Source organism: Podarcis raffonei, chromosome 15 (assembly GCF_027172205.1).
Source record: "Podarcis raffonei isolate rPodRaf1 chromosome 15, rPodRaf1.pri, whole genome shotgun sequence".
Classification (NCBI taxonomy): domain Eukaryota; kingdom Metazoa; phylum Chordata; class Lepidosauria; order Squamata; family Lacertidae; genus Podarcis; species Podarcis raffonei.
In genome coordinates, this window is record NC_070616.1 from 2,050,129 (window position 1) to 2,074,380 (window position 24,252).

Genomic DNA, 24,252 nt, shown 5'->3' on the forward strand with positions numbered 1-24,252 from the left:
AATATCTCAAGGGCTGTCACATGGAGGATGGAGCAAGCTTGTTTTCTCCTGCTCTGGAGGGTAGGACTCAAAGCAATGGATTCAAGTTACAGGAAAGGAGATTCATTCTAAACATCAGGAAGAACTTTCTGACTGCAAGAGCTGTTCCACAGTGGAACAGTCTCCCACAAGAGGCGGTGGAGTCTCCTTCCTTGGAGGTTTCAAAGCAGAGGTTGGATGGCCACCTGTCATGTATGATCTTGTTGAGATTCCTGCTTTGCATGAGGATGGAATAGAGGACCGTTGGGGTCCCTTCCAACTCTACAATTCTAAGCTTCTATGAAAGGACCCAAGTTAGTTTTGGCCAATACTTTAAATGGGTCTACTCTGAATGGGACTAGCATTGGATACGACGACGACCCCCTGGAGGATCACAACATTATTCATCGGTGCCTTTCCCCACAGCCAGGAACCTCCTGCAATGTCTTTGTCCATGCGAGACACATTGACAAAGGACTCCCTGCTTTCATCCTGGTAGGCTCAGACTGTTTTATTGCTTTGTGATAAGCGCTCTCTCTGTGTGGAAGGTAGAGAATGAATGATGAACAGCCTATCAATTGCCCCTTGAGTAGCTTCTCTCAATTCCTTGCTGTCGGTTTCTGTTCCCACAAAAAGAATGAAGGGACGGGAAGAAGATTTAATTACTGGTCCTTTCTCCCCTCCCCACTTTTTCATGAGTTCATAGCTCTACGTGGGGCTACCTTTGAAGGTGACCCAGACAGAGGGCCTTCTCGGTAGTGGCGCCCGCCCTGTGGAATGCCCTCCCTTCAGATGTGAAGGAAATAAGAAGCTATCTTATCTTTAAAAGACATCTGAAGGCAGCCCTGTTTAGGGAAGTTTTTAATATTTAATGCTGTATTGTTTTTAACACTTGATTGGGAGCCGCCCAGAGTGGCTGGGGAAACTCAGCCAGATGGGCGGGGTATAAATAATAATAATAATAATTATTATTATTATTAATAATAATAATATAACGATAATACCAGGCAAAAATTTTCTCTAACCTGGAGGAAACAGTAGGACTCAGAGAGTGAGAGACAGAGATAAATGCACAGACATTTTTCTTATTATTTACATTATTGGTATTGTTTCCACTGTCAGTTTGGATGCAGGACACCTTGGGCAGTTTGTTGGAAAGGAGCCATGTAATTTTTAAAAAAATGGTTAACCAACAGAGAGGGTATCACACACAGGCAGAGTCTACCGACAACCCCACCCCCTCCACAAAAAAGAACCCCCAGCCACCAGGGGAGGTTTTCTTAAAGGTAGAGATGTGTGTGTGTGTAGGAAATGAGATTAACTCATGGAAGGGGGGGGCGTGAGGAGAAAAAGGGCACCTCTGCGCAGCTTCCCAAAGAGACTGGAGATATTTTTAGGGATCTCTTCCGCCTACCACTTCCACCAAAGCCCCCAGCAACAAGGCTAAATTGGGTTTGTAAATACTCAGTGGGTCAGAAGGGAGGGATATTCGGTGTCCGAGGAAGCAAGCAAGAGATACGTAAGCAGGGCTGGAAGGGATGGGGAAACTTATTCCACGCACCAACACCAAGACCAAACAGAAATGGACATTGGGCTGAACCACTTTATGCCCAAACTAGAACAGAACAGGGAACAGGGCCAGGGTTTTGCAGGGGTGCCAGACCAGGACCTGGGAGACAAAGGTTCAAATCCCTGCTCAGTCCAAAAGCTCAGTGGGGTGACCTTAGGCCAATTTTTCCCTCTACCCCACAGGGTTGATGTGGGGAGAAAACCAGGTACACCATTCTTGAGCTCCTTGGAGGAAAGATGGTCTACTCATTCATTCATCCTTTTATTTGTATGCCGCTTTCACATACACACACAAAATCGAGCTCAGAGTGGCTTTCAACAAAGAAAACAGGGTTGCCTACGTAATAAATGTTATCCTTCAATGATGTTTCTGAAAAAAATATGATCAGAATTACCGTATTTTTCGCACCATAGGGCGCACCCAGTTTTTTGGGGGGGAAATAAAGGGGAAAAGTTATTTCCCCCCCAGGCGCGGGGCTGGGGAAGCTCGAGCTTCCCCCGACCCCAGCCCCCAAACAGGCAGCTCTCTGCAAGCCGTGGGAGCGCTCCCACTGCTTGCGGAGAGGTCCGCGAAGCCTGGGCGCGCTGATCTCAGCGCGCGCAGGCTTCAGCATGCTGGCAACTCTCCGCAAGCAGCGGGAGCGCTCCCGCTGTTTGCGGAGAGGTCCGCGAAGCCTGGGCGCGCTGAGTTCAGCGCGCCCAGGCTTCGGCATGCAGGCAAGTCTCCGCAAGCAGCGGGAGCCCAGCGCTGGGCTCCCGCTGCTTGCAGAGAGGTGTGCGAAGCCTGGAGAGCGTGAGGGGTCGGTGCGCACCGACCCCTCTCACTCTCCAGGCTTCAGCGAAAGCCTGCATTCGCACCATAGGACGCACACACATTTCCCCTTCATTTTTGGAGGGGAAAAAGTGCGTCCTATGGTGCGAAAAATACGGTAAGTAATTTTCACTCGAGCTCATTCGAAATCTCACCTGCTTTGAGATTTGTGCTGCACCAACAGCCTTGAGGACTAGAAATTTGTGCTCTGTGGCAACACCACTTTGGTTGTTGTTGTGGGAAGCCTCCAGCACTCACACCGAGGACCTGATTGGTGATGCTCCCTCTTAAGCACCCTTGTTTTCTAGACAACAATTTAGACAACATGGATTCTTTGGCTGTGACTCCTGTGTCGCAGGGGGTTGGACTAGATGACCCTTGGAGTCCCTTCCAACCCTACAATTCTGTGATCCTATAAATGCTTCAATCCGCCCTTCAGAGGGAAACAGCTCCAAACCCCCCAATGATCTGACAGCCCTCTTGGAGAACTTGCAAAAAATAGGATAACAATTGCACATCCTGGTCAGCTCTCTCACTCCGATTCACCACATACCTGTCGTTGCAGGAGAAGTCCATTCCCAGGACGATGCTTTCCTCAGTGTCCTGCCGACCATTAGTTGAGACCACTACCATGTATCGAGTCCGGTTCTGGTACGTGCTTTCCAATCTCACAGCCTGGGAAAAGAAGGGGAGAAATTTTTCAGTTGTTTGTAGAGACCACTCTCCATATTCTACACCGGGGCGGGGTGTCAATTGATCTCACTGCTGTCTACACTGGCTGGCAGCAGCTCTCCAGGGTTCCAGGCAGGGAGTTTTCTTCCAGTCCCACCTGGAGATGTCCTTGGGGATTGGGCCCAGGACCTTCTGCCTGCAATGCAGGTGGCTCTGCCATAGAGCAACGGCGCTCCCTGCACCTCTGCCAGCCTGAGAGGGGAGACGCATCTGCCACTGGTCTCCCAGTACGAGACAAAGCCCACGGGAAAAGGGTTCGGAAGGCCAGCAAGAAGTGTTTGGCAGGAAAAGGGTGCCACCTTAAAAGAAAACAGTGACTCAGTGGGCAGCAATTCTGCATCAACATTAACTCAAGCTAAGGGAGCCAAGAGCACGCAGAACCCAGCAAATCCCCTAAACTGTGCATGTCTGCAAAACGGTTGCCACCTGAAAAAGAGGGCATCTTTGACTGCTGGTGCCTGTGGAGGAAGCAAGGTCTGTGCCAGTGCAGAAAACTCCTTGAGATACGATTAAGACTGCATCAAATCCGTGGCCTTTCAAACCTCGCACTGCAGCCAGGAGGCTTGCTTTCTCTTCTTATAAACAACGAAAACAAACCCAAAACCTGAGATTATCTTGGGATGTTCAATGCGGCATCGCAAACTCATCTCCCTACTGCTCTGCAACACAGGTGGGGTGCTGAAAACCCCAGACTGCTGCAATTACAAGAACTCTTTTTGAGCTGCTGGATAAAGGGAATAGCTTCAACCAACATGTGTGTGTGTGTGAGTGTACCTGCTCCGAACCTCCGGAAGTGCCCTGGAGAATCCCTCCATCCTTCAAGAAAACTTCAACTTCCCCCATGATCAGAGAGGAAAACTTCGGCTTCATGTACTTCATTGCAGGGGGTTGGGCTGGATGACCCTTGGAGTTCCCCCTTCAACCTCTACAATAGGAAATAAGCCCGCCTATGAACAACAGGCGACGGGCGCTTGGCCATATGGACCAAGAATAGCCGGCGAGGTTCAGCTCCAGACTGTGGAGGAGCTGAGTCAGCACAAGGAAGACTATATATGCCAGATCCTCCCCCCGCCGGCCCCGGTCTGGTTCCCCATCCTGATGCCAAGTCGGCAAGATATGTACGGGCGCTGACGCGGCATGCCAGGAAGCCAGCGTCACGCAGCGCAAGCCGCTTACAAGAAGCCAAGAGGAACTTGCCTTGTGTGGCCTGAAGATGCCCCCGGGCAGGGGTGGGGCGGACCCCTGGCATTCGGCGCATCCTTTTTCTTTTTACAGCCTCCTAGCTCCACTCCCGGGACATCTGCATTCTGCTTGATGTTTTCTGACCTCGCAGACTGCAAGAGGAACTATGGCACTGCCGCAGAAGGGACGTCTTGATTATGCTAACTGGCCCATCTAGGGTGTGTGGATTTTATTTTGCCCAGAGCAGCCCAACCACAGAAAGAACCGCTTCTGCTAAATAGTCGTGGTTCTTCTCTAAGAATTTCCTGAACGGGAGGGCCCTGGCGGGGGGCCTGAAACCTTGAATGGGCTCCTCCAGGGCAGGCTCGATGCTACAGGAAGTGGCACTCTGGCACCAGTGTAAACCGTGCAAGTTAAACACCCTGCCTGAACAAATCCCACCCCAGAGACCCCTCAGGAGTCTTATGTGGCTTAGCTTCCAACTGCGGAGAGCTAGAAACCGTGGTTTTCCCCAGGAAGGCATGGGGAATCTGCCCCCAACGCCCGGTGGCTTTTCCCTACAGATCTGTGGGACAAAACAGAGCACCAGCTTCAGTTATGAATGAGTACATGGTTTTATTGTACTTCCTTGGACTTGCCAGTGGGTACAGCTGTCCCGTGAGGGTCAAAATGGAGCATCATTGTCCAATAGCAGTGTAATTTGGGAAACTGGGTGCCAAATAGGGGAAGGGCTGACCCTGCAAATCCTGCTTGCTGGGGCCTTTTTCAAAGGAACCCATCTGGTCACTGGTGGAACAGAAAACCAACACGGGCAGAGATATTTTAGTTAAGTAGCAGGTGTCAGCCTTAAGAACATAAGAAGCGTCTGCAGGATGAGGCCAATGGCCTATCTATCCCAGTATCCTGTTCTCACAGTGGCCAACCCGATGCCCCAGTGGGAAACCCGCAAGCCAGACCTGAGCACAAGAGCAACTCTCCCCTCCTGCACTTTCCAGCAATTTTTATTCATATGATTGCTGCCTCCAAACAGGCAGGCAGAGCACAGTCACCCTGACTAGTAGCCATTGATAGCCCTCTACCCCACTGGCCTTTTTTGAGCCAGTGGGCACACGAGGGCATGCCATAATAATAAAAACAGTAAAGGACCCCTGGATGGCTAAGTCCTGTCAAAGGCAACTATGGGGTTGCAGCGCTCATCTCGCTTTCAGGCCAAAGGAGCCAGCATTTGTCCACAGACAGTTTTCTGGGTCATGTGGCCAGCCAGCATGACTAAACTGCTTCTGGCGCAAAGGGACACCGTGACGGAAACCAGAGCACACGGAAATGCTGTTTACATTCCCGCTGCAGGACTACTTATTTATCTACTTGCGCTGGTGTGCTTTCAAACTGCTAGCTTGGCAGGAGCTGGGACAGAGCAATGGGAGCTCATACCATCGTGGGGATTTGAACCGCTGACCTTCTGATCAGCAAGCCCAAGAGGCTCAGTGGTTTAGACCACAGTGCCACCCGCGTCCCCATGGAATAATAGCTGCCACCCATAAAAGAGCAAAAAAGAGAGAGACAGGACCACAAATTGGAGTGGGCCTGCCCTCCCCTCCTTGATGGGGACATTTGCACCTCTCCTCTACTCACAAGGGAAGGGAGAGCAGGCGTCCAATCCTGGCTCCCAATGAAATATGGACATGTCTTAGGGGTGGGGTGTATGTTCAGTGCGGGAGAAGCTGAGCCACTCGTGCAAACAGGAACTGAGCAGTAAGAGCAAAAAGCCCCTCTTGTGCATTGGGTTTTTTTTTAAAGAAGGGGGTAGTTACTGAGACCTTTTGCAGGTATGTTAGACAGTATGGATGGCCATGCAGTCACCCACGGGCACCACGTTGGCAACCCCCTGGTTTCAAGTGATCCGGCAGGGCTTTATACAGTGCAAGGCATGTCCTGCTATGAAGCCAGCAGACGCTAAAATGGGAAACGCAGCTCCTTTAGCTTCCTGCTGGCTCTCCAGCGGCCTGTCTGGCATCAAGTGGATTAGCGTAATCTAATTTGCTTTGCTAAACCAATCTGGGCAGCAATAATTAGCAGGGTGGTTTTGACATAAGATCACCGCTAAACAGAGCCCGGAGAGGCCAGAGGGGACGGCCTGCCCTCCAGCTGCCGAAATGGGATTTGCTGAGCAAATTTCTAGGACTGGCGGGAGGGGGAGTCATTCCCCTCCCTGCTCGTTGTCGGGTGTCCTTCCAAGAGGGTGGGTGGGGGCACACGCAGTCCAAAGAGGCGGCTTTGTCCTCCAGTCCAGGAGGTTTAAAAATGCTGCTTGTACCAATCACAAGACCAGCCCACCAGGTTCGGCTGCTTAGGTATGTTTTGCAAACCTATGCAGCAAAACTTCTGAAATTTGTCTGAGCATATGCATACCCCCATGGGGCTTAAGATACAGCATACTCGACCCCTCCCATGGTTTAAAAAACAAATGAACTAATTTATCTGTCCTGGTCAAAGCTATTGATTGGTCGGCTGCCATGTGCAAGTCTCACGCAAATAGCGGAACAGCAGATTCTGCCCTGCCAACCTAAGAACTGCCTTCAAACTGAAGTGGAGAAGGCTCCAATGGTTTGGGGGCATTTTTACCCCTTGCTACGAAATAGTATCTCCCACCCCTTGTGAAGATGGCCATCTGTCAGGGGTTCTTTGGCTAGGATCCCTGCATTGCAGGGGGTTGGACTAGATGACCCTTGGGGGGGGTGTCCATTCCAACCCTCTGTTTCTATGATACAAAATCCGTTCTGCATATTCTGGCAGAGAATTCCAAGACCTGGGGGAAAGGCCTTCCCCGTTCCTGATACCCAGGGTGCCTTTAAACCAAATTTGAACCCAGGACCTCTTGCAAGGGAAGTAGGTGCTCTGATCTCTCGGAGATGTTAGCCAAGAAGTCCACACTTTGCTGTAATGATTCCTGCCCAGCAAGCAGTCTTTCTATAGGCATACGCCTCCTGACGCACCAAGACGACTCAAAACAGCACTACAGGTTTTTGGAGAGCCAGATCTCCACTACTGTGCCCTGAAAGGCCACCGAAAGCTACCCTTCAGAAAAAGCAAACAGGACAGGTTCAACATAGAAGAGCCGCTCTCTCAATCCTCTTCCCTCCCCAACCCTACTCAAGTTTGGGAACCGAGTGTAAATATAGCAACTTCCTACTGTTATCTGCCCGTTAACCGGGGCTATTTCTAAACTGGAAAGCTGGCTTGGACCACAGAGTTAGGCGTCATTTCTAGGCTCTGACCAACGTCAGCACTTTTTCCATAATCCAGGAAAGGACAAACGTTTCCTCAGAAAGGGCCTCATCCCTGGATCTCGGAAGGGCTGCACAGATCAAAGGGTGTGCTTAGGGGAAAATCAATAAATCCCGTCTCCTCTGCCAAGGAAAGCTGAGTTCTGAAGCTCATTTAAACATGCTTGCTCTGTATATTTATTATCTATATAAAAGCACTTCTAAACTGCTTAGCTTTTTTTTATTTTTTAAAAAATCTCTTTAGTGGCAGACAAAAACAACATGTTAAAAAGCACCGTTACATAAACAGGAATCCAGGAACAACAAGGTCAATTCTTTTGGGCTGGGGAAAAGAGGGAAATCTCTTTAAATGACGTTTGAAGCATCTGGTGGGTAAGGCATCACATATGACCATTTTGGGGTCACTGCCCTGTGATGTTTGCAGGGCGTGGTGCCACGAGTAAAATTTCTCTCCAAGCCTTTCTCAACCTGTGGGTCCCCAGATGTTGTTGAACTTCAACTCCCATCACCCCTAGCTAGCAAGGCCAGAGCTCAGGAATGATGGGAGTTGTAGTCCAACAACATCTGGGGACCCACAGGTTGAGAACCAATAAGCAATCTCACAAGTCTACAGGGGGCAGACAGGAGGGTCTTTTCAGGCAACCTGGTCCTGCGTTGGCCTTGAGCATGGCAGCCCAGAAAGTGATGCTCTCTCACGGCAGAAACAGAAATGAATTCTGCCTCTGGTTGTTGCAGGTGGCAGACAAATAAGTCCCACCTCCCAGACTCTGCATGAAGTACTTTATTCTATCTATGCTGAATCTTCCAGCACTCAGTTTCACTCAATGTCCATGAATTCTAGCATTACAAGAAAAGAAGGAAAAGCTTTTCTCTACCCATTTTCTTCTATCGCTTTTATACATGGAGGTAATTAAATTTGACCAGGAGGCAACACCGTCTTCTCAAAGCCAGTCCTTAACACACTTTAATAAAATAAAATAAATAATAATCGCAAATCAAGTCAGTTCTTTGGGCATCCAAGGAAAGAAGACCTTCCTTTGCCTAGGGATTGGCCACTCAAAAGTTTCCCGCTACCCCTACAGCTCCGAGTATCGACTGACACCCGCCCAGCACAAACAGGAGCGGATGATCAAAGAGTGACCCCGGCATGACTTTGGTGCTCCCAACTTGGTACTGCACAAAGTGGCCCCATTGTCCCCGTCTGCAACCCCTCGTTCTCCTTGCTTGAAAGCCCAATTTATCAAAAAATAACCCGAGAAAGCTACCCACGTAAAATGTACAAAGCCGCCAGTGATAGTGCAGAACAATTGATTTGCTGATCGGTTGGGAGCCGGCGGCAGTGCGGAGCACAACTCCAACCACCCGATGAGCACTAGTAGAGGTTTGCCAAGAGACTGGGTGGGACTGGGTGGGATGGGGTCATGACTTGCTCCTTAAGAAGAGGCGGCTGGATCAAGCCCATGGCCCACCTAGACCAGAATCCTGTTCTCACAGTGGCCAACCAGATGCCCCAATGGGAAAACGGCAAGCAGGATCTGGGCACAAGAGCAACTCTCCCCTCCTGGGGTTTCCAGCAACTGGGATTCAGAGACATCGCTGCCTCCAACCGTGAAGGCAGAGCCGAGCCATCCTGGTTAGGAGCCATCAGTAGCCCTCTCCTCTTTCATGAATTTGTCTACTTCTCTTTTAAAGACATCTAGGCTGGTGGTCATCGCTGCCTCCCGGGGGAACAGGTTCCATAGTTCAACTCTGTGCTGCTCGTGGGAATATGAACTTGTTCTAGGATTTGGCAAGCAATCAGAAGAACATTGGAAGAGCCCTGCATCTGGATCAGGCCACAAGGCAGTCTATCTTGTCCAGTCTCCTGTCTCCAGTGCCAAGGGCCTTCTGGCGGTTCCCTCATTGTGAGATGTGAGGTTACAGGGAACCAGACAGAGGGCCTTCTCGGTAGTGGCACCCGCCCTGTGGAACGCCCTCCCTTCAGATGTGAAGGAAATAAGCAGCTATCTTATTTTTAAAAGACATCTGAAGGCAGCCCTGTTTAGGGAAGTTTTTAATATTTAATGCTGTGTTGTTTTTAACACTCGATTGGGAGCCGCCCAGAGTGGCTGGGGAAACTCAGCCAGATGGGCGGGGTATAAATAAATTATTTATTATTATTATTATTATTATTATTATTATTATTATTATTATTATTATTATTTACAGTGGTGACTTAGATGCCCCAAAGGGAAACCTGCAAGCAGGACTTGAGCCTTGCAGGAGCAGCTCTCTCTCCTCTTGAGAGCCCCCTCAACTGGTTCTCAGAGGCCTCAAACACTGTAGGGAGAATATAGTCACGATGGCAAGCAGCCACTGGTGCCTGCATCTGCCCTGAATGTGTCTAATCCTCTTAAAGTGCATAGGAAGCTGTGTATGAACAACACGGGTTCATCTAGCCCAAGCAGCATCTCCTCTGACTGACAGCTGCCCTCCACAGTCTCTCAGGCCAGGGAGGGGTCTGCCCCACCCCCTGATTCAGAGATCCTTCCAACCACAGATGCCAGGAACCCAACCTAGGGTCTTCTGTATGCAAATGCCTACTCTGCCAGGAAGATGTGGGTTGGCGGCTTCCAACTCACTGTGGTTATTTATGTATTTATTTGCATTAATTTGTTCTGATTTTGTTCACGCTAAAGGGCCAGGAGGGGCACTGACTGCCCTCCCCTGCTTTGAGTGCCAGGGCTTTTTGTTCATTTACCACTCCCAGAGTTTCAGGAGAAGATGCCTGCCTGTTTGCTGAGTTCAACCATGAGGACTAGAAGCTTTAAAAACAGGGATTCCCGAGGTTCTGAATTCTGAGCTCCACACCTCTCAAAGGAGGTGTGTATCATCATTGTGTATCAAGTTCCTAAGCAGAGCCATAGGAGAGGGGAGGCACACGGAGAGGAGGAATGAGACGCCAAGGGCACTTTACTACAGCAAGGCACCCTAAGGCGTCAGCTACAGAGCAAGGAAAGGACATGTGTGCAAGACTTACCAGCCTGATGTTGTCCTCTGGACGGAGCAGCATGAACATTGCTTGGAGGTGTTGCTGGAGGTCACCTGGGATGGAGAAGGAAGGATCAAGGTGCAGAGCCTGTTTGGTACAGTGCTTAGAGTGTCAGACTAAGACCAGGCTCAAATCCCACTTGGCCATGAAACTCTCACTGGGTGGTCTTGGGCCAGCGACCATCTCTCAGTTTAACGTACCTCACAGGGTTGTTGTGGGGCTGGGGGGGGGGGACAAGGGCTTTTCTTCCCACCGCCAGCCTTCAGAAGGCTGTTCTGAAGGCTGGCGGTGGGAAGAAAAGCCCTTCTCCCCACCTCCCACCCCGCAAGCTCCGGGGACAGGAGGGCTTTCCTCCCGACTGCCAGCATTTTAAAAGCCCCCAGGACAGCGGAGACTTCTCCGCTGTCCCGGGGGTTTTTAAAATGCTGGCAGGCGGCAGCGCAGCGTCCGCTGCCGCCCGCCAGCAGTTTCAGATCGCCCCGGGACAGCGGAGAAGTCTCCGCTGTCCCGGGGGCTTTTAAAATGCTGGCGGGCGGCAGCAAAGCGTTCACTGCCGCCCGCCAGCATTTTCAGATCGCCCGGGACAGCGGAGAAGTCTCCGCTGTCCCGGGAAGGCAGGCGGGGGGAGCAAAGACTTTTGCCCCCCGCCAGCCTTCAGAAGAGGTCCAGGACCTCTTCTGAAGGCCGGCGGTGGGCCAAAGTCTTTGCTCCCCCCTGCCTGCCTTCAAAAGCCGTCGGGATAGCGGAGAAACGCGACACATCCCTGGGTGAGTGGAATTCTGGATCATGGACAGTTCACTGGGGCCAGCCCATCCATTAGGCAAACGGATATAATTGTCTCAGGTGGCGGCTGCCGCAAATGCTCACAGAGGCACCACCACAGTTCGGGAAGACCTTCCAGGCTGGGAACAGCATCCAAGGAAGGTGCAGAGCAGGGTATGGACAGGGGAGAGTCCTGGGGGAGGCACCAGGGGCCATATTTCAAAGAATCATGGAATTACAGAGTTGGAAGGGACCACGAGGGTCATCTAGTCCAACCCCCTGCCATGCAGGAATCTTTTTGCTCAACACGGGGCTCAAACACACAACCCTGAGATTAAGAGTCTCATGCTCTAACGACTGAACAATTTTACAGACAAACCTGCCCCACTGGCTCTAAGGCTCCCCTCGCCCCGCATTATAGAAAGGTGTTGTAGGCTCATAATGTTTTGGAACAGTAAAACGAAATGTTAACATATGACCTTTTCTGGTTTGGGGAAACAGTCTTAAAGGAAGAAACGCCGCCGATTTAGTAAACAGTTCCAAAACAGGCTATCATCTGAAAAAGCCTGTTTACTTGAGCTGTACGCAGAACATTCACAATGATTATACTGTATAATTACAGAACGTAAAATAATGAGTTTTAATTTTATTTCAGGATTACTTGGGTATGGTTTGTTTGTGGGTAAAGCATAATTTCAGGGTGTTAATTATAGTAGAAGGTTAGACTTTACAAGAGATAACTATATTGCTGGATCTTACTTTTTGACAATGTGGAGGAGAAAACGACACCACTTATTACTGAAGGAGTGGTACTGAATTATTCCTTTGTATGCTTGTGGGATGTATATAAAATCTGAAAATACAAGTGCTTAGAGAAAGCCTTTCCCTAACCTGGTGCCCTCCAGCTCTTTTGGACTACAACTCCCATCAGCCACTTGGCTGATGGGAACTCTAACCCCAAACAGCTGGAGCACATCAGGCTGGGGGAGGCCGGCCTGAGGCCATTTTCCTGGGCAGCCCAAAATAGGCAAAAAACCCAGGGAGAGACCTGAGTCTTTTTGATTTCGGGATGGGAGGAAGGTACAAGGAGGGGGGCTGTTACCTGCATGCTTGTTGCGCCGGTGGCTGATCCTGGGGGTCGAGGATCCATTTCCACGCGGGAGGAAGAGGGCGGCACCTTTTACCGTGAGAAAACTTTCGCTGATGCTGCAAGAGAGAAAAAGAGAGAGAGAGAATTAGCTAAAAGGGGAACAAAACCTCATATATATAGTCCGTTGGGGGAAAGCATGAAAGGTCCTGGACCTAGAATAACAGAACTATTGTCATCAAAGTGGGGGAAGAACAGGGCATGAAATCAGCCTCCCCCTTTTTTTTGTCACTCTGGGGGGCTTGGGGCAGAGTGGCTGTGGGGCTCACATGCGCCCCTCCATCACCAGTTCCCTCCCTACACACACACACACACACACACACACACACAGTCATCACAGTGCTGCAATCAGCCTGAAGAGGCAGTGCTGTGCAGTGCTCAAAGTAGCAGGTCCACAGAGACCTGGGTCGAACCCCATCCTGGGTGGACCTTGCACCAGTCGCTCTCTTTGGGCCTCCCCTGCCTCGCAGGGTCGTTGCGAGGTATTATTAAAAGGCAGAGGGACGGGGACATATGCAGCCTTGAGCACCCGGGGAGGAAAATGTTCTTGCTATTTACGAGGGGCCCCCCCCACAACAGAATGAATGAATGGATGGATGAATGAATAAATAAATAAAAAATAATAATAATAATAATAATAATAATAATAATAATAATAATAATAAAATAAATAAAAATAAATTATTTATACCCTGCCCTCCCTGGGCTCAGGGCGGCTAACACCAATAAAATCACAATAAAAACATAATAGGGGGGAATAAAACCAATTTAAAATACAGGTTAAAATGCAGCCTCATTTTAAAGTAGCCGATAAATCAAGACCATAAGGGGAAGGAAACATAAGGGTCAGACCGAGTCCAAACCAAAGGCCAGGTGGAACAGCTCCATCTTGCAGGCCCTGCGGAAAGATGTCAAGTCCCGCAGGACCCTAGTCTCTTGTGACAGAGTGCTCCACCAAGTCGGGGCCAGTGCTGAAAAGGCCCTGGGCCCTAGCTGAAACCAATCTAACCTCCTTGAGGCTTGGGGCCTCCAAAGTGTTGTTATTTGTGGACCTTAAGGTCCTCCGCGGGGCATTCCAGGAGAGGCGGTCCTGTATGCTAAAATGTGGCCTCACCGTATGCAGGGTCAGACCATGATGGGGTTTGAGCGCATGAAGGGGACACAGGGTTGGCTCGGGGTGGAGAGGAAGGACCACAATGAGATCCTCTGGCACATACTGTATTTTTTGCTCTATAGGACATACCGGACTACAAGACGCACCTAGTTTTAGAGGGGGAGAACAAGGGGAAAAAAATATCTCCCTCTCTGCGCAGGGGAATCCTGCTCTTGCAGTGCCCAAATGGGAAGCAGGCCAGCAGCAGTAACTCTTGCCACCGAGGGTCCTCAGTAAATGCCATTCAGAGGCCACGTGCCAGTCTGATGGGGATTTTGATGCCCAGGGAGCTCTGCAAATGTTCTGCGGCAGCAGCAGCAGCCTGCCTTTCGGAAATAGTTCTTTAACACACACACACACACACACACACACACACACACACACAAAACAAAAACCAAAAACCACCCAGACATTTAAGGTGGCTAGTTTCTCAAATGCCCTATTTTTATTTGAAAAGACATCTGCAATCCGTTGCGAAATCCATCACAGCTGCCCTGTCTGTGGTTAGAAGTCTCACTCTTCCGCAGAAGCCAGGGCCCACGCTCTCTCTCTCTCTCTCGCACACACAAAGTTGTTGCTGTTTTGCTTTGTGTTGTGTTTTTTTTATTTAAAAAAGGGGTCAATCAGAAACCACGGTGCTAAGCGATCCAGGCTCACCCCGGCGCTGCCAAAAGGACTCCCATGCTTTAAAAAGAGAGAGAAAAAAAACTCAACCCGGCCAACATTTAAACGCTCCCAAGAGAGAGACCAGGAACCTCTCCTCCTGCCTCCCCCCCCCCTTTCCTTCTCATGTTTAATGAACCGGGCAAGTCTATTTGGCATCTTCAGTGGGATTTATTTAAAGAAAGGGAAGTTTAATTAAAGCGCCCAGCCTGCTGCTAAAAGAAACCTATAAAATTTATTTATTTTTATTCTGAGAGGAGGGGAATTAGATAAAGAGCAGGCCAACTTTGCAAACGCTTCCTGGACAAATGCCTGGAAGGAAAGGCTCTTTGTTTTGTTTTTGCATTACTGCAATCTGTTGTGAGCTGCCCAGAAAATCATCTGATGGAAAAGTGCGGCGGAGCAGCTCCAGAAGAAATACTGTATATTTAGGACCCTTAGGAAGTTCAGGAACAGGAAACACACAGCTTCAAAAGTACGTGAGGTGAATTTTTTTATTAATAGGAATTATAGGGACTGAGAGACAGAAATGCGTTACTAGCAATGGCATGGCAGTGCCATTTAGTAGCCACTGATAGACCCTTTCCCTAATCAACCTTTCGAAGCTAATGATCACTACCACATCTTGTGGAAGTGAGTCCCAACGGCTAATGACTCTTTGCATCTTTCTAAACTAGGGGTGGGGGTGGCCAAATCTAGCTTCTGGTCAGCCACAGGGAACTGGACTAGATGTTCCCCCTCTGGCCTGATCCAGGAGTCAGGCTCACTTCTGATCTTCTTATGCACCCTTTAAGCAACTTGTAAGAAAAACACAGGACCAGTAACATGTCAAAAGCAGAGGCCGGTTAACAACGGTGCCACAGGCCATGAATCACCTTTCATTATTGTGGCTGAATCATCAACATTTATGACCTTATCTAACCATTCTGCTTCCCACGTCACGGAATAAACACTGCCCCACCCCACCCCGGATGTTATCGAGCCACGGCTTCTCAAAAGCTCTGGGCACGAAGCCCACAATCCAGCGCACCTGAACCCCATCTCCAGGTGAGGAGCTCTTGAGTTCCAGTGAGGAATCTTGCTCAGCATGACTTATAAAGAGGCAGAGAAGTGAGGGCCAAACCAAGTGGGATTTCTTTTCAGGGGTGATCCACATCCACATCACCTTCTAAACTGGCCTTTCTCAATCTGCCCCATTCTGGATATTTGGGACTACAGCTCCCATCAGCCCCCAGGAAGGCTGCTTTAAACAGGTAACAATTTTGCAATGCTGGTAAGAGGTGGATCCCCAGACCAGAGGTTCCCAGGTGACATGCACTGCAGCTGGTCTACCTGCTGGCTCCCTACCCTAATTTGATGCTTCTCTTCTGCAAAATCTGCATCTTCTGCAAAGCTCAGCGTCTCATCTCCAGCCCCGCTGCCCCAAGTTTTTGCTCACATTTGCTCCAGACCTCTCTCCTTCCTCCCTCTCTCACCTTCTGTGCAGCCAAAAGTTAGACTGGGAGTTCCTTGGGGCAGAGGCCTCCTTTTGCTGCTGCTCTGCAATGCAACACAATGCAACACACACACACACACACACACACACACACACACACACACACAATTTATCCCTTCCAGATCTCCTTGCCAACTTCAGAACTGGGTGGTTTCTTATCAGAAAACGTTCAAAAGGCTAACCAGCACACAGTCTCCAAAGAAGGCCCTATTGGAGAGGCTAAGTTTTGCTCTTAAGAATGTGGAAAAACAGATTATTCGTGCATAACCAGAGGCGGGAGGGTGAGAAGACCCGAGAAGGTCAAATGAAGACAAACAGAATGAACAGAAAAGCAGCAATTGTCTTAAATACAAAAACAGGAACCCAAAACGGGAGGGACAAGGAAGAAGACCCAAAGCAGATTATTATGGGGCAGAGTTGCAGAAATACAACCCAGCCTCGTAGCTCGCCTGGAGACAGGTGAAGCAGAACACACACCTTTGCATCGGCTATGCAAATCTGAGCACACCACGTATCAGCTTCAGAGATAAGCCCCAGGTGAACACTGGCACAGATTGCTTATTGCTCAAAAGGAAAGTTTGCACAGGAGGCATGTATATGAACGGCTGCAAATCCACAAAAACAGGATGTTGCACTGGTTGGAGGACTCGTCCCGCCCTTCACACCACAGGCTCTCTTTTTTGCACTTTCACCAAGTTTCTAGCCCTGATGATGTGCTTAGAAAGCTTGTAAGCTCTCCCTGTCTTCTTTTCAGCGCAGTTCAAAGACCTTCCTCTTTCAAGCAGCCGTTTAAGTAGGAATCTTTATCCCAGCCTGCGTCTCTCATGGGAACTACTTTGCACACGTTTCTAAACTTTTGTTTCTAAACGTCTGTGCTGGTTTTATATAGATGGAGTTGTTTTTAAATATGAAACTTTTTTTAAAAAAAGTTTACATGCTTTTCTTGTTTCGTGGTGGTTTTAGAACTGCGTTTCTGCAACCCGCCCTGGGATCTGATGGTAAAAAAGGCAGCTAAGAAGTTGAATGAATAAATGAAATATAAAGCCTGGTGAAATCCAAAAAGGTGAGAGGGGTGCCTGTGTGTGTGTGTGTGTGTGTGTGTGTGTGTGTGTGTGTGTATGCGTATGCTGAGGCTCCAGTACTTTGGCCACCTCATGAGAAGAGAAGACTCCCTGGAGAAGACACTGATGCTGGGAAAGATGGAGGGCACAAGGAGAAGGGGGCGACAGAGGACGAGATGGTTGGATAGTGTTTTCGAGGTTACCAGCATGAGTTTGACCAAACTGCGGGAGGTAGTGGAGGACAGAGGTGCCTGGCGTGCTCTGGTCCATGGGGTCACGAAGAGTCGGACACGACTAAACGACTAAACAACAACAACAAATATATATATAAAAATACTGAGCTAAATGCAGCAGTGGTCTTAGTATAAGAAGGTTCCATTTCTTTCTTTCTTTAAGAAACATGAGGACTAGATTCTTGGTCCATCTCCACATAAGCCGGCTTCCTACATTCCTGTTTAAATCAGCCCTTTAATAGAACCATGTGGAGTACAGCATCTGATTTGCATGCAGAAGATTCATTCCCCATTGGCATCTCCAGGTGGGAACCGAGGAAAGACTGGAGATTTGCTGCTAAGCAGTGCCGGCAATCCTGAGCTCGCTGGACTGGGAGGTCTGACTCAGCATAAGGCAGCTTCCTATGCGCCTGTGTACATAAGTAGGTTATTGGTGCAGAGAAAGGAGAGGAACTTGCTTCATTTTTCCATGATCCATGCAGGTCACAAAGTGTTGTTTTTTTCTTTCGTCTTCTGGGCATAGAATTTCAGCTGCCTTTGCAGGGTAAACACAGCTCTGAGCACACAGTGAGAGAGGGAGCCAGCGGCCTAGGAGATGATGGGGCAAGAGGCCGGGGGGGGGGGGGGAGAGAAGGGGAAGAGAAAGACGCCGCACGCGTCATTACGGAGCTGGGGAGAAAAAGAACAGGGAAGTGGAGCCTTCCGAGAAAGGAAGTCCAGCCCCGCCAAGCGTGGGAAAGTCACGCCGGCTCACAGCTGCTTGATGCAAACATCTGCACGACCGCAGGTGCCTCGAAAACCCACAAGGCAATGGGGTGGGTTGCAGGGGCAGCTGTGCTAACTTGCCAACAAACAAGGTGGTCGCAGCACACACAGAGAGAAGAGGCTTTCATTGAAGCCCCAGGGCTGGGTACGACACACCCTCTGCCAACCTGCCGCACTCCAGGTGCTGTGGGCTATAATTCTCATCGGCTGCAGCCACAAGACATCTGCACAAGTGCATCAGGAAGGGGAAAGGTGCTCTAGGGACTGGATATTGCACAAAGAGAATAAAGTGCTATAAAACTGATAAAAGGTACATTGTCACACACAAGCTCATCATTTTGCATCAAGACGGATTGATCCAGCACAATACATACATGCCCCCAAAGCTGCCTCATAGCGAGGCAGACCTTAAGTTCATACAGCCGGCCAGAGTTGAGAAGGTTATTTTGACTGGCAACCTGGACACACCCAGGCACTGGCAGGCAGGAGAGCAATAATAAATCTTATCAACATACAAAAAACCCCACACAGATACGGTCTGGTTATGCAACAAATGTCTGCCACTGGCCTGAACCAAAGCCTGCTTGCTGACTCCAGGTGGAAAAGCTCCAGGGGAAGTTATTTCTGCAATACAGACACACAAATGTTGCTGAGGGATTTTTGTTGCAGTCAAGATTAAATTTTTGATATGTACGTTTTGCTGCTATCATTATTAATTCTTTGTATCTTTATTCTTAGATCTTATTATGACTTATATGGGGATTGTTTAATTTCGTTGTGTCTGTTTTGATATGTTTTTATTGATTTGCTGATGGCTACTTTTGTCCTGTTTGTGTAACTATGTAAATCTTTTCCTGTTGCAAGCCGCCTTGAGTATGGGTTTAACTATGGAAAGGCAGTATACAAATAAACAATGGTGCCATTGAGCAAGCACCCAGAAGCACATGACCCTTTCACAAACATTGGGGGTGTGTGGCTTCACCCATGCCCCAGGAAATGGGTTGTTTTCAAATGTATGAACCAGTTTTTTAAAAGTACTGAACAACAAAAACAGGCAACACAGAAAGAGAAAAACAAACATCAACAACCAAGCAAGTCTGACACAAAGATATTTTGATAATAAAGCTAAAATATAAAATCATGTGCTAATGAAATGGATACAATTATAAATGGGGTATTAAAAACACAACTTTGTACAAAGAAAGAGACAGACAAAGGTCTTGCCTGTTCATAGATGACACCAAATATATTCATATTTCAAAGGGATTAGCCACCCGTGTGACTGCAGTGCCATACATTAAATAACCCCAAAATAGAGGTGGAATCAGAAGGGTCATCAGCGTGACCCCCAAGCTGCTCGTATATTACATGCCAACTTCTTTGAGATAGAAATGAACATAACCTGCTTGAACCAGTTATCTAGGATATGGCATGAAGCCCTGAGCGATTATGAATCAAGCTGCTACCTGAAGACATGCAGTTAATTGTTTAGGTACAAGATTCATGCACCTTTAGCAAAGTGGCATATGAGATAAAATCAATTTTTAAAATCTAAAAACAATCAAAGCTATTTCTACAAACGCTAAAGAAAGTTTCTCCTACAGTTGTACAGCTAAGATTTTGCCAATGACTGTATCACACCTCAGGCGAAGTCTCCTTAAACAAAATACATCTTCAGTAGAAGCTATTTTTTTTTATTGGTCTTCCTCAGAAGTGCCCAGGAATAGGTACATAAAACATACCAACAAAACCAGTAAGACAGTGCTAAAAATATGTACATACACTTAATTTTTTTTGCAGCAAAACAATCGAAACAGAAAGAATATACACTTCTTATTTATGAAACTTCTGTGGCCTGGGCAAATCAAAGTGTTTTCAACTGGCACCCAAAACCCAACAATGTCAGAGTCAAGGAAGAACATGTGTGGAGAAAAAGCCTGTCTCTGCATTTCTTTGTGAATCACAGATCTGGGTGCTCATGAGAGCGACTCATGCAACAGGAAGCTTTGAGGACAGGCCACTCTGAATGCTGCCATCACACCAAACATGGTAAAGTTCCCCAACTCGAAGGAGAGTGAGTAGCAAGAGGCAAGGCTTAGAGAGCAATGACTCGTGCAAAGTTGCAGCAGGCAGCCTCCGTACGTCTGGAAAGACCCTTCTCTGCCCAGGACTAAGAAGAGCCCCTGCCAGCCAGAACACCCAGGCATCACCACCTTGGTGCCTCCAGATGTTTTGGACTACAATGGCCACCAGCCCCAGCCTCTGCTAGCTGAGCCTGGTGGGGGCTTGTAGTCCAAAACGTCAGCAGGGCGCCAGGTTGGTGGAGTCTGCAATGGGCAACAGCAGGGTGGACTGGCAAGCGGGTTGACCTGGTATGATGATGCTCCCAGCAAAAGTCACAAAATCCCAACATTTGTACCAGTCTATATTCTAGGGACACAGGTGGCGCTGTGGGTTAAACCACAGAGCCTATGGCTTGCTGATCAGAAGGTTGGCGGTTCGAATCCCTGCAATGGTGTGAGCTCCCATTGCTCGGTCCCTGCTCCTGCCCACCTAGCAGTTCAAAAGCATGTCAAAGTGCAAGTAGATAAATAGGTACCACTCTGGCGGGAAGGTAAACGGCGTTTCTGTGCGCTGCTCTGGTTCGCCAGAAGTGGCTTAGTCATGCTGGCCACGTGACCCAGAAGCTGCACGCTGGCTTTCTCGGCCAGTAAAGCGAGATGAGCGCCACAACCCCAGAGTCGGCCACGACTGGACTTAACGGTCAGGGGTCCCTTTACCTTTTATCCTCCCTGTTACATCTGGGACACATCAAAGAGCTTAGCATAGAATTGTAGAGCTGGGAGGGACCCCCAAAGGTCATTTATTCCAACCCCCTGCACAATGCAGGAATTACAGCTAAAGAATCCCTGACAGGTGCACATCCAACCTCTGCTTACAAACCTCCAAGGAAGAAGAGTCTACCCCTCACCAAAGGAGGCTGCTCCACTGCCCAACAGATGCTACTTTCAGGAAGTTCTTCCTAACTTTTAGTCGAAATCTCCTTTCCTGCAATTTGAATTTTTTGGTGTGCAGGGCAGTGAACAAACATAAATTACAAGCCCCCCCCCTTTCTTTCTCTGCATGGTTGGCTGGAGACCATTTTTGCTCTCCAAAGGCGACCAGGAAAGCCCCCATCTCAAAACCCTACCAAGGCAAGACAAAACTAACCTAAACGTGGAGAGGATCTTTTGGGGGCTGGATATGCAAGGTTGCATTACAAAATGTGAGAGGGCAAATTAAAAAGCGAGACGCTCAACTGGAGACATAACCCGGAGTCCCAGAAGAGCTGAGAGAGAGGCTAAAAGGAAGGGAAAGTGCCTGCATCTTGTCGCTTGCAGAAAATGCCTTTGGTCACACATTGCTAAGTGAGTCTAGGGCACTATAGTCACTCTGAATAGGACTGTAAGGCCGAGTCAAGGAGGTCCATATTAGTCGGGAGCCCAGACCCAGCTATATTTAGGTGAAGCCATGCAAGGAACTCAGGCCCTTTCTCTAATTAGACTCAAGGTGAGGGTGAAATCTGAAGTCAGCACACACTTCTGAAAAGAGAAATCAGCCTGTCGATTCTTGATTCCAGGCAAAGGAACGAGGAGGAGGGGGTGACCCAGGGAGAAGTGGGTTCAGCAAAGCGTGCAGAATTCCTGGGGCGGTGGATCAAGAGGCGCCTTCGTTTCAGCAGCACCCTGGCACCTTGTAAACCCTCCCTTGACATCAGAACCCCCTCGGAGAAGCCATGGATTGGAGAGCGAGGCAGAAAAAGATTTGTGCTTTGAGGACTAGGCTCAGAAGCAGAGCATCTGCTCTGCATGTAGAAGGAAGGTCGCTAGATCAATCCCAAACCTCTCCAAACAGAGCTGGGAGAGAAGCCCCAGAGCGCTTCTGCCAGCTTCCCATGTTCCTGTTTCAGCCCTTTGGGTGGAGTCATGAGGACTAGCCTCTTGCTTTACTTTCAGGGGAAGGGCAGCAGCTCTATGGCAGAGCAGCTGGTTGGCATGCAGAAGGTTCCCAGTTTGATCCCCTGCATCTCTAGGTAGCGCTGTGGCCAGTCAGTGCAGATGATACTAAGTGGTATGGACCAATGGTCTGACTCGGTATAAAGTAGCTATGTCTACATTCTACCAATCACACACGCAAACAACAGAACAGCTTGGAGGGTGACCCACATGGAAAATTAAGGTACACAGTGCGTCCCTGAACCCAGCCTCAGTCCCAGGACTGAACTCTGTCTTTTCACACAAAAATGCCCTCCTAGTTTTGACCCTTCCTTCCCCACAAGCTCTCTAAGTTCAAGGGGTGTGTGTGTGTGTAGAAGAAAGTTGTTGTTGTTGAGAAATGGGAACCCTTGTTTATTGACTGCAAATTGCTTGTCTCTACAGGCAGGTCCTAATCTAACTTTCAGTTTCTCCTGTTCTATACATGCCAAACACCAAGGGAGATTGATTCTCTGAGTTAGATTCTACAAGCAGTGTTGATTTTAAAGGTGAGCACCATGCACTTGTAGATAATAATAATAATAATTTATTACTTATACCCCGCCCAACTGGCTGGGTTTCCCCAGCCACTCTGGGCGGCTTCCAACTGAATATTAAAAACAATACAGCATCAAACATTAAAAACTTCCCTAAACAGGGCCGCCTTCAGTTGTCTTTTAAAAGTAAAATAGTTGCTTATTGCCTTGACATCTGATGGGAGGGCGTTCCACAGGGCAGGCACCACTACTGAGAAGGCTCTCTGCCTGGTTCCCTGTAACCTCACTTCTCACAGTGAGGGAACCGCCAGAAGGCCCTTGGCACTGGACCTCAATGATCTATACAACACCTGATAATGGCCTTCCAAAAGTGTTTCTCAGATGGTTTGGTTTTTTTGTGTGGCTGGGGATAATTAACACCTGTTACCCTCCCCAAGCTCTTAGGACTGGAGCAAGCTGATTCATCTAGTGCCAGAAATTCTAAATAAATCAGTTTATCCTTCCACTTCTCATCCCCAACAGAGATCTGACCTGGGCACTGGAGCCATTGAAATACTGCTCAGCAAACATGGAGCTTTAGAAATTCTAACCCACAGCTTCAAAATGAATCTTTTGGAAACTTGAAGGCTAGAAACTTGCTTTTCAAACAAACAAACAACCTGAGATTCCGATGACTGAGTCACAGAACACTGCCACGCGTGCCTGCTGGGCATATGCCTGCTGGGATATACCACCAATGGTGTAAAAGCAGGTTTACCATCAGCCACTAATCTGGTCGCCTATGGTGAGTAAGGACTGCCTGCTAGCGACCAAGGAGGGATGCTTTTGGAAAGTTAAGGTATCGGGTTCTTTCCTTCCAAGTGCATGCTTCCAAATGATGAGCATGGGGATAATATGTGGGCAGACAAGTTTGAATATTACATGTGATTGGGGGGCGGGTGTTATGGTTGAGAAGATGCCTTAATAGCAGGCTGAAGGCATACGGAGAGCACAATAGCCCACTTGAAAGGGCAATTTCTGCCCTGCGTCACGCCAAAGCCCATTGTCGAAAAAGGCAGGCTCAAAGGACGCATGCCCATCTCAGTCTCCCCCCGTCCCCGAAGACATTTCCACGGGAGGGCCTCAAGGCCTATTGAGCACGAAGGCGATGACCGCCGTATCCAGGCTACCAGCTCGGTCGCCCCTCGGAGTTGCCATGGAGGGCACGTCAGCCGGACGAAGAATGCAGAATGCCAGCAGCAGTCGCTGACTCCCCACAAAAGGGGAAAATGCATTTTAGACACAAATGTTGCTCTTCCTTTATTTCCCCCAAAGAGGGGGGGAAATAAATCAAAAAGCCACAAACAGTAGCAATAGGAGGACTTCAGCAAGGTCACGCCAACCGAGGAAGCTTGTCTAACGCAAGATGAGCCACATTCGCTTATCTGGGGATGGTCCTTTGCTCAGGGGTACAGAACATCTGCTTTGCATACGGACGGGTCCGGGTTCAGTCCCTGCTTGCATCTCCAGACTGAGAAATAGTCTGCCTGGAGCCCTGACGAGCTGCTGCCAGCCAGAGTAGTCAACAGGGAGATCCAGTGTGGTATAGTGGGTTTGCATGGCAGAATAGGTCCTGGGAGGCCAGGGTTCAAATCCCCACTCAACCATGAAGCTCCTTGGGTGGTCTTTGGGGCCAGTCACTGCCTCTCAGCCTAAACTACCTCACAGGGTTGTTGGGATTAAATGGGGGGGGGGAAGAACCATGTGCGCCATCTTCAGCTCCTTGGAGGAAAAGGGATATACAGGTAAACACAATCAATGAATCAATCAATGAATCAATCAATCAATCAATCAATG

The 24,252-nt window shown here is 48.9% G+C and overlaps 1 protein-coding gene and 1 long non-coding RNA gene across 7 annotated transcripts in view; one reads left to right on the forward strand and one right to left on the reverse strand.

The window, feature by feature from the left end:
* The window catches only part of SSH2 (slingshot protein phosphatase 2), a 120,646-nt gene that overhangs the window by 25,236 nt on the left and 71,158 nt on the right, over positions 1-24,252 (reverse strand). For all 6 annotated transcript variants that reach the window (XM_053366537.1, XM_053366538.1, XM_053366536.1 and 3 more), the window contains 3 exons: positions 12,492-12,595; positions 10,616-10,680; positions 2,952-3,073 (listed from right to left, as the gene is read on the reverse strand). In XM_053366537.1, the coding sequence (XP_053222512.1) occupies positions 2,952-3,073; positions 10,616-10,680; positions 12,492-12,595 (291 nt within the window). The remainder of the gene's footprint in view (positions 1-2,951; positions 3,074-10,615; positions 10,681-12,491; positions 12,596-24,252) is intronic.
* LOC128402445 (uncharacterized) lies at positions 339-23,085 on the forward strand. The gene is made up of 3 exons (XR_008327695.1): positions 339-513; positions 22,325-22,428; positions 22,939-23,085. It is a non-coding gene; the product is annotated as an uncharacterized LOC128402445 (long non-coding RNA).